Genomic DNA, 10,786 nt, shown 5'->3' on the forward strand with positions numbered 1-10,786 from the left:
AAAAACAGCCTCCCTGCTACCAAGCATTAGGTCCAGGACACGGGCGAGGGAGAAATCATTTCGGGGAACTGCACGTAAGTGGATTTACAAACTAGTTAGCACAACTGCCTTGCAGAACTGGAACACAAATGGCTTATAGTTCTGGAAAGGAAGCCACCTGGACCAGGAAGAATGGATAAAGAAGGGTGACTCACACAAGCACCACGCCGCGGCAGGTTAGCTGAGCCATATGGGAGGAATGCGTGCACACGCACTGTGACACAGGTGACAGAGAGGGACACAGGACATTGAGGTCCTATGTGAGGGGCAGCAGCAGCCAGGGAGGTGTTCGTTTTCACCCAGGCGAGAGGCTGCCCTGTGAGCACAGCGGCACGAGGACAGGCTGCTAATGAGCAGCAAGGAGGAGGAAGGCTTGTCCCCATCTCGGTTGTCACCATCAGGGAAGCCCTCCCTGCCTCCTGGCCAGGCATGTAGCCACCCTCCCCAGAGCACTCGTGGCAGTGTCCGCACCACAACTGGCACATAGCCAATCACCTAGGGAGCTTTCCACACACACACACGTTTACACACATGCATCTGCACACATGGCCACGTATGCACCCACACCCCTACATCCGAAGCTCTGGGGCAGGGCCTGGGAACGTATGTTGCTTCTGATGATCAGCCAGGTTTGAGTTTCACTAGGACTAACTGGGCGCAGTGGCTCACACCTGTAATCCCAGCACTTTGGGAGGCCGAGGCAGGTGGATCACGAGGTCAGGAGATCGAGATCATCCTGGCTAACAGGGTGAAACCCTGTGTCTACTAAAATACAAAAAATTAGTTGCGCGTGGTGGCGGGCACCTGTACTCCCAGCTACTTGGGAGGCTGAGGCAGGAGAATGGCGTGAACCCGGGAGGCAGAGGTTGCAGTGAGCCGAGATCACGCCACTGCACTCCAGCCCGGGGGAAAGAGTGAGACTCTTTCTCCAAAAAAAAAAAAAAAAAAAAAACTCTAAGGGCACTTCCAGCATTAGAGGACAATGATTTTATGGAACATGCACATATTTTTTAAAGAGCTGTTTTTTTTTCTCTATATTTTCTCTTGGAGGAGGGATATGCTTTTCTCTCTTTGGAGACATGAATTGACTCTGCCACTTAAGGGATGTCAGCAGGTCGCCTCTCACTGCCCCACTGGGCACACACTGCCGGGGCTGCTGAAAGGCTCAGCTATGAGGCAGGGGAGCCAGGAGCCCAGGCATGCAGGCTCACAGCCCGCAGCCCAGAATGAGGATGGGCTGTGACCCAAAACCAGCACACTCCAAGGGTAAGGCTGAGCCACCCTTCTCCCCAGGGCTCCCCTGGATCCAGGTGGTAACACTGGCCTTTGGTGCATGGGGACTAGCAGTGGCCTCTCAGCATCCCATTGGTCTCACCAGTGCCACCTCTCTCAGGTTTGGCTGGTTATATTCCTATCGTCCTGACATCCTAACAGCTACCATGTAGCGGGTACACTGACTGACCCCCTCCCTGTGCACCAGGCACTATGCCAAGTGCTCTGTCACACTGACAAACTGTCACCCCAAGTCCTTATAAGCGCCTTGTGAAGTGCTCTTATTAGCTCCATGGTACAGATTGGAGAACAGCGTTAGTCATCTGCCCAGGAATGCAGAGCCAGGAGCCAGGGTGTCGGCAGGGCCACCTGACCTTGAGGCTGTATTTTTTTTTTCTTTTTTTGAGACGGAGTCTCGCTCTGTCGCCCAGGCTGGAGTGCAGTGGCCTGATCTCAGCTCACTGCAAGCTCCGCCTCCCGGGTTCACGCCATTCTCCTGCCTCAGCCTCCCGAGTAGCTGGGACTACAGGCACCTGCCACCTCGCCCGGCTAGTTTTTTGTATTTTTTAGTAGAGACGGGGTTTCACCGTATTAGCCCAGATGGTCTCGATCTCCTGACCTCGAGATCCGCCCATCTCGGCCTCCCGAAGTGCTGGGATTACAGGCTTGAGCCACCGCGCCCGGCGAGGCTGTATTCTTAACCTAGGGCGTGTTCATTCCTTAAGCCTTCTGGAACGGAGCCTCCTCCCACACACCTTGCCTTTGGAGAGGAGAGAGCAGAGTCCCAGCCCCTGGCCTCTGTGCAGGGCGTCTCCTGGCTTACCTTGGCCAGCCTCGCTCGCTTGATGAGGTCATTGAGTTTGCGCACCGCTGCCTTCTGGGGGAGGCTCTGGATGTCTCTGAAGAGGTCCTGGGCCTCGGCCTCAAAGAGCCGGCGGTTGTCTGTGTTCTGCAGGGGCTGCGCCCAGAAGGAGCCAATGTAGACGCGCAGCACCTCTGGCGTGTTGATGACCTTGCCCAGGGACCACATGAGGGCCCCGTAGACCCGCATCAGCTGCTGCGTGTCCACTTGGTCGGCCTTGTTTAGCACTACACGGATCTTGTCGTCCTGGCCCCGGAAGGCCTTGATGGCCTCTGAGAATTCATCTGAGATGTCCAGCTTGTGAGCGTCAAAGAGCAGGATGATCCTGTCCACCCTCTCGGCAAACCACTGCAGGACCTGGCAGAAGTCATAGCCTGGGTGGAGAGAAGGACACATCAGTGTGGCCACTGCTGCAGGAGACATGTTTCCTGGGAGGGCTCAGGAACAGTCTCGCTCTCCAGCAGCTGCCAGGGAGACAGCCCTGTCTCAACCTGGAGGCAGTGGAGGCCTGGTGACTTGAAAATCATGGTCTGGATGAATCTGGGCGGGAAGGACCTGGGGAGCCCTTCCATAGGAGGAGGGGGAAATAGAATGGGGCTCATGGTCACTTTGGAAATTGCTGACTTCCGTATCTGCAATTTCATTTGGTCCTCATGAGTGTTTTATTTCACCTAATACAGACCTTTTGCTTGATGGCAAAATTGATCAGTGGTTTTGTAAAAACACAGGCCATGGCTCAAAAGATCCTACTTCTGAAAAGTCTCACTTCTGAAAGCCCAGATAGAGAAGAAAGAGAACCAGGGGCCACCTGGCGTCCCATGGGGTATCCCGTAAGCATAACAGAAGAGCCTTCACCTTCAATTAACCCAAGTTTGTAGAGTGCTGAGGAGGTCAAAGGTTGGCCCAGCAGGTGTTGTGATTGAATATTTATCTTTGGACTATTTTTAGCTCAGGTATACTATAAGTATTTTAAAAATATTACATCTCACAGTCATTGTGTAAAATGGTCTCTTGCCAATTTCTTTTTTTAAAATGGCCAGGCCCACAGCAAATTCTGTTCAGCCTGTTCTGGCCAGCTCCACAAATCATGCAGCTGCGTAAACACTCTTCAGCCCAAGGTCAAGGCTCTCGGGCCTTTCCCCAGGGAGGCAGATTCCCACGAAAAGCAAACAAGAGGAGGCCAAGCCCACAAAGTTGACTTTTCGTCTCAGTCTCACCAGTTGCAGAAGCAGAGTCTCAGTCCAGCCCAGCTAGTGCTGAGATGTCACCTTGCCCGACCCCCATGCTAGGGGCTGTTAGATTTTGAAAACTCCCCTCTTCTGTTAGATTTTGAAAACTTTCAAACATACATCAATATCTATAAGTCATATAATGAATGCTGATGTACCTGCCACATAATTTTAACAAAAGTTGACACTTTGCTTTGCTTGCTATTTCAGATATGTTTTAAAACCAAGTCTAGTTTCTTCAGATAACAAAATACCATACAGTGGTGAGACGGGACTAGATCTTCACTTGTCAACACAGGCAAATCTCCAGAAAAGAACAAGAGTTAAAATTGAGCTTCAAAAGGATATGTACGGCATGGTAACATTCACGTAAAATGTTAAAATACAAATTACTCAACCACCCATGGATACAGACTATAGCACAAATACAAAAACGTCAACAGCGATTGTGAGACCCTGGTTGGCCGTGGGGGTGGAGAAGGTGTGGATCTAAGGCAGAGGAGGAAGTATCTGAGGGGAACAATCTATTAGGTGAAAATAAGGAGGGTCTGTGGACTGAGGTTTCCATGCATTTGAAGAATAGGTGTTAGAGGAATAGCTGAACGAGCAAACTGGATTCAGGTCCATTTTTCATAAAGAAAACAAGACACTCGGTAATGCTGAAGCCCCCGTGCACCCCTCCCCGAGTCCTTCCCCCACTAGGAGGCCGCTGTTCGGAGTGTGGTGTTTATGCCGCCACACGCGTGGATGCCTCCAGTTCACGCTTTTCATTTCTCTGTTCTGTCTCACTGCGCACTCCCTGACTCCTTGCGGATGAGGAAGACAAAGGCCGTTCTCGGAATGTGGGCCAGTTTATTTTCATTGCTGTCAGCAGCCAGTTTAGGTCAGAGGAAAATCAAAAACCTACTGACAGGGTCACACATAGTATGCAAAGATGTAGAGTCAAGGTTTCACTCTGAGTTCTGTCCCGAAAGGCCAGAACAAATTGCCCCCTAGGGTAACACAAAGTGCTACCGTCATTTGAGACAAACGTGTCACAGACAGCCCCAGCCCACAGGACTGTAGGTCCTCAGAGGATGAATGAACTGGCTGTTCGCTGGGTGCCGGGAAGATGCTTTGGAGCCACCCATAGAGGGACCTGCATGGGGACTTGCTTTTCCAGGAGATGACCGATTCACCATATGACCTGACCACTCACCCACGTGGTCTTCCTAGTGACCAGCTGGGGAGTCTGAAGGTTCAGAAACAAATCAAAGAAAATGCTGTGTCCAGGGTGCCCATGGAGCGAACGTGAGTTGCTTTTGCTGAATACCCTTCCTGTTGGCTCGGGGGGTATCCTTTACGGGCTGTGGAGGCTGAAAGTGTGGCAGAGAGTCCCTCGCCCCATTCCTCAGCAAGCTGGGGCACAGGCATGTGATCTAGAGCTAGACATTCACCTCCTTCCACCAGAGAGGAGTGCTGAACCTTAGGGAAATGACGCGAAGACACAGTGAAAATAAGAATTTATTCACGGTGGTGGCGGCTTCCTCTTTTCTAAGCCTAATTCTCCAACTTTCCCATTAATCCTGTGAAAACTTCTCCAAAACATTTTCTTTCCTGCTTAAATTAGTTAGAATCAGCTTCTTTGGTTTGCTATTGAAAGCGATGATAGGGCTGGGCGCGGTGGCTAATGCCTGTAATCCCAGTACTCTGGGAGGGAGAGGCGGGAGGATTGTTTGAGGCTAGGAGTTTGAAACCACCTGGCGATATGGTGAGACCCTGTCTCTACAAAAAATAAAAACAAATTAACTGGGCGTGGTGGCGTATGCATGTGGGCTCAGCTACTTGGGAGGCTGAGGCAGGAAGACCACTTGAGGCCAGGAGTTTGAGGCAGTGAGCCATGGACACACCACTGCACTCCAGCCTGGGTGACAGAGTGGGACCCTGTCTCTCACACACACACACACACACACACACAAAGAAAGAAAGAACCACAGTTGGTAAACAATCCTCCCCTCACCCCCATTTAAGATTTCGGAATACCTCTTACTGTCAGTTCCGCAAGAAACCTGCCGCCCAAACTGAAACACAGCTGTCACTAGCCGTGCTCGCGCCAACCCAGCCGTGCTCGTGCCAACTCAGCCGTGCAGATGCAGTCTCTCTTCCTCTCAGGGCCGCCTGGGTTAATGGTTAGCTTTGATTGCAACACTTGTGTTTAAACTTTAACTTAAACTGGAGTTCCTAACAGTTAATTTAAGTATTTTTAAAAAAGATTCCATTTCAATGCTATAGTGAAATCAAAAGTTATTAGGAACAGAGTTGCCAGATTTAAGTTTACTATAAGTGATGCCAATACTCATGTCTGCAGGAACAGGTGTATATCCATATTTTCTTGTGTTAAAGCAACAATGAGAGCTTAATACAGTTCGAGAAGTACAGGTAGGCAGAGCTGTGTTTGTTCTGTCCCCGAGCAGGTGTAAGAGGACTGCCCGTCACACATCAGGCAACACAATCAAAGGAGTAGAAATCACCGTGTCCAAAAGAGAGCAAGGAATGATCAAAGCTGGGAGAGATTGGTCTGCTTACCACCTCCCCCTACAAAGTTAGGATGATTTTGCCACTGTAAGCATGTTAAGTGTAATGCACAGTGGGATTAAATAAGTCACATTGTTGTACAACCATCACCACCACCCAGCTCCAGAACTCTTTCACCTTCCCCAACCGAAACGCTGAACCCATCAAGCACAAATTCTCCCTTCCTCTCTCCAGCCCTGGCGACCACCATTCTACTTTTTGTCTCTATGAATCTGACTTCCTGGAAGTGTCCTTTTGTACTTCCTGGAAGTGTCCTTTGGCGCCTGGCTTCTTCCACTCAGCATAAGGTCCTCGAGATCCATCTGTGGTGTAGCACGTGTCAGAGTCTCCCTCCTCCTAAGGCTGAATAGGTCTGCTTGATTCTTGCATCGTGAAGGACTCAGGCACCAAAGACCTAGCTACCCAAAAATCCCAGCAGATCTAACTCCCAACATATCATTTAGTCTGCCTGCTAAAGGAAAACAGTCATTCAGAAGGACCTAGTGACCACTGATCCTCAAAGCCTGCTCCTGTATTGGAATGAAATAAGGGGCTTTCCTAAAATGTAGACTCCTAGGCCCCTCCCCAGAACCACTGAATCAGAACCCCTGGGGCTGAGCCTGGCGATCTGCACTTAGAAGCTCCCCAGACGACTGCAATGCGTGGTGCAGTTTGAGGATTACTGTCTAGACTCAATACCAGGGTGGGGAAATTGTACAGATAGGTTTATGTTCCTGTTGGTTGGCAAGCAACAAAACAAATCAAATACATTTAAAGGAGTATTATTTCCTTTTATTCCAAAAAGTGACCAACAGATGTTTAGGTGGTGCATCACAGGTCCAGGAAATGCAGAATTGAAACACGCTTATTTGAAGACGGATTTTAAAACTCACCCAAGCTCCCTGCTTTTGCCCATGCTGGGCCCTGGCCCTGGTGAACCCTTCCTCTATGCCCTAGACCGGGCCTAGAGATCCAGCCCAAATCCTAGTCATTCTTCAAAATATCTGGGCCAACTTTGATTAAGTTAGACATTACGTAACTTTAAGCTCCAGATTTTTTCACCTGTAAGATCGAGTTGTTAAGTGATTACGTGAGAAATGCTTTCATGGCGTTGAGACTTTGTTAACTTTCAGCAAATGTGAGCTGTGGTTACTCTGGTTTCCTCAACTGCTCCCCATCCTGACTTCCCTTGCCTGTGCTGCCTATGGCACCACTTGACACAGGGTATTAAAATCAGAGGGATGGGCTGGTCTCTCTCATTGGATTATATATTCTCTAACCATAGGAACCATGTCTTCATCACGGTCGCATAAGATAGTGGTGGACAACGTGGGCCTTGGACCCAGACTGCCTGGGACCTTCCTGGCTCCATCACTTACTAGTTCTGTGACTTTGGGGAGGTTACTTCACCTCTCTGTGCCTCATTCCCTCATCTGTAACAATAGTGTCTTAGGGCTACGCTAGGACGGATAATAGCATCCACAGGCCTCAGGAGCTGCAGAGTTAATATAAGTGAAGCATTTAGAATCACCTTGGCACCTAGAAAGCGGACCAAAATGCTATCTGCTGGTTATTTTAAAAATCGTTGTATCCACTGCCTGGCACACAGTGGGGATGCAAGAAATACTTGTGGGAGAAGCACAGTCTGCGGTTATAGAAGGAAATAAAATTATTTAGGGTGAAGGCGACAGTGCACCAATGCTTGAGACAAGTGAGAGAATCAGTGCTCAGAAGTAGATAACAGAAGACACCAAGGGAACAAAAACACTGCTCATCTGCGGTCAGCGGAGCAGCAGACTCACAGAAGCCCAGTGGCCTTCCTTTTCTACCAGCAGGTCTTAAAGATTCCAGCTTGCTCCTCAATTGAATCTATGATTTTAATCACAGACACTCCCCAGCTCAGGAAAGTCGTGTACATACCCATGCTGGCTGGAATAAAGCAGGGCACACGTTTGTACCCAGAAGGATGAGAATAATGAATGTTTCCAAAGGTTCTATTAGAGGGTGGCTAGGTTCCCAGGAACACTGGAGGTTAGCTATGCTGTGCTAACTAGGCCTGTGAAGGAAGCGATCACTTAGAACAAGGTTGAAAACCAACAGGCCTCAGACTGAATGTGGTGCTCAGCTGCTGTTTTGTTTGGTCTGCATAGCAGTTTTTTGTTTTTTTTTTTTTTGAGACGGAGTCATGCACTGTTGCCCAGGCTGGAGTGCAGTGGCACAATCTCAGCTCAATATAAGCTCCACTTCCTGGGTTCACGCCATTCTCCTGCCTCAGCCTCCCGAGTAGCTGGGATTACAGGTGTGCATCACCATGCCTGGCTAATTTTTAAAACAATTTTTTATAGAGATGGGTCTCACTATGTTGCCCAGGCTGGTCTCAAACTCCTGGGCTCGGTGATCCTCCTGCCTCGGCCTCCCAAAGGGGTGGGATTACAGGTGTGAGCCACCGTGCCTGGCCTATATAGTGTTTTTAAAATTCTGAGTGGACTGTGTTTGGTTTGGACGTGCATTGTTCAGTTCTTACAGACAGCCCAGTTCACAGATGCATCCACCTGGTGTTCAGTGCTGGGTAGAGACACAACAGCTCGGACTCAGCGTTTAAGACCAAGCTCTGTGTCCTCTGAGAAGCGGCCCCTGCTCTTCTGGGCTCCTACAGGAGTCCTACAACCCTGCTGGGCTGTGAGCCATAAGGGTAGGCCTTCTTACCTGCTGGTCACAGCCCAGAACAGTGCTGACTAGGAGAAGGTCAGCTTCTGAGTCAATGCTTCTGAGAGGACTGAATGTTTTCTGTGAAAAAATCTGTTCAAAATTCCCAATACTGGCTTTAAACAATCTTTTGGAACACATGTCTCTGGACATTGAGAGTACACTGAACATCTTGGAATTTTACAAGACACTTCAGAGACAAAAGTAAAAAATGGATTGGTGAGTAATTATGGAGTGTCCAGGACGTGGCTGGAACAGTCACCGAGGGACACACTTCTATAAGCTCCAAACTGGAAGTGATCCCAATGTCCATGTCCCTCAACGGGATGGGATGGATGCACTGTGGCACAACTATTCAGTGGAATACCACTCAGCCGTGAAGAGGAATGAACTGCTGAATGAACTGCATGGCTGAATCTCAGACACATTATGCTGAGTGAAAGAAGACAGACACAAGAGAGTGCTTTCTGGGGGATTCCATTCCTATGAGATTTTAAAACAGGCAAAGCTAAACCACAGTGACAGAAAGCAGGCAGTGGCTGCCTGTGACGGGAGTCCAGCTGGTGAGTGGAACGGACAAACAGGGAGCGTCTCAGGGTGACGGAAAGTTTCTATAACTTGATGATGGCCATGGTCACATGAGTATGCAAATGTGTCCAATTCACCAAACTGTACAATTAGATAAAATAGATGCATTTTTCATGCCTGTAATCCCAGCATTTTGGGAGGCTAGGGCGGGTGGTCTGCCTGAGGTCAGGAGTTTGAGATCAGCCTGGCCAACTTGGTGAAACCCTGTCTCTACTAAAAATACAGAAATTAGCCAGGCTAATTTTTGGTGGGTACCTGTAATCCCAGCTACTCGGGAGGCTGAGGCAGGAGAATTGCTTGAACCCAGGAGGTGAAAGTTGCAGTGAGCCGGGACTGTACCACTGTACTCCAGCCTGGGTGACAGAGAGAGACTCCATCTCAAAAAAGAAAGGTGCATTTAATCATATGTTATACTTCTACAAAATTGACTTAAAAAGCAAAAGTAAATAGGAAGAAATGAGAGAAAAAACCCAAGGCTGCTAAACTTGTTTAAAGATACACATCTCCACAAACTGCCGAACGGACCAGGAAGTTGAAATCTGTTCATCAAGGGGCTACATACCTAAGCTGGCTGTATATGGAGATGAACGAAGCTAAAGTAGAAGTCTTAAAGCTTTAGAGGAAATCGGCCTTAAGAACCACTCAAAGCGGCTAACCTGCATCCTGATTTCTGGCCAAAGTGACGAGAGCCTCTCATGGTGACAGATCAGGAGTGAGAATTGGTTTCAGCTAGGCACAGTGCAACACGGCCTGGGGCATGGACCGATCTGGACCTGTGGGTGTTTGCACGTACGAGTGTGTGTTGTGGGCGCAGGACTCAACATAACCATAGAACCATCCCACACTGCTCAGTATATATTCAACACTTATTCATGCAATTAATAGAAATTTCAATTATTTAAGACCTTCCAGTGAAAACTGTATTAGTATGGAACAAAAAAGAAATGTAATCAGTCCTGTTGTTTCAAAATATAGTTTCTTTCTTTGCCAAAGGACCCAAAAGCTGCACAGCTTGGGGAACTAGGAGAAAGAATCTGTCCTGCGGAAGATCCCAGATTGGCATTCCCGGCTCCATGTTCTGGGAACAGAGGGAGGGGGCAGGAAGGAAGGAGCCCCTTCTACCAATCAAGGGCTTCCCGTCACAGCCCCTGTGGAAACTGTGGTCCTCCATCCTGGCCGGAGAAAGAACCACCAGGAAATGGTATAAGGGGTTAGAACAGTTGCTCCCTGGCTCAGGTCAAATTTGGCAGTCTATTTTTAATAGAACAAGATAAAAATAATGCTTAAATTTATTTTCAGAGCCAAGTTTCTAATTACGAGTTTTAAAGAAGATGTGTGTCTGTGGCCAGGCGTAGTGGCTCAGACCTGTAATCCCAGCACTTTGGGAGGCCAAGGCAAGAGGATCACTTGAGCCCAGGAGTTCAAGACCAACCTGGACGAGTGAGGCCCTGTCTATATTAAAAAAGAGAGAGAGAGAGAGAGAGAAAGAGAGGAAGGAAGGAAGGAAGGAAGGAAGGAAGGAAGGAAGGAAGGAAGG

The 10,786-nt window shown here is 48.9% G+C and overlaps 1 protein-coding gene across 2 annotated transcripts in view; it reads right to left on the minus strand.

The window, feature by feature from the left end:
- EHD4 (EH domain containing 4) overlaps positions 1-10,786 on the minus strand; it is a 76,240-nt gene that overhangs the window by 19,462 nt on the left and 45,992 nt on the right. For both annotated transcript variants that reach the window (XR_002728151.3, XM_023198356.3), the window contains exon 4: positions 2,135-2,547. Coding sequence is in view for 1 of the 2 variants with exons in the window: in XM_023198356.3 (XP_023054124.1) it covers positions 2,135-2,547 (413 nt within the window). In the remaining variant the exon portion in view is untranslated. The remainder of the gene's footprint in view (positions 1-2,134; positions 2,548-10,786) is intronic.

This window comes from Piliocolobus tephrosceles, chromosome 6, assembly GCF_002776525.5.
Source record: "Piliocolobus tephrosceles isolate RC106 chromosome 6, ASM277652v3, whole genome shotgun sequence".
NCBI lineage: Eukaryota > Metazoa > Chordata > Mammalia > Primates > Cercopithecidae > Piliocolobus > Piliocolobus tephrosceles.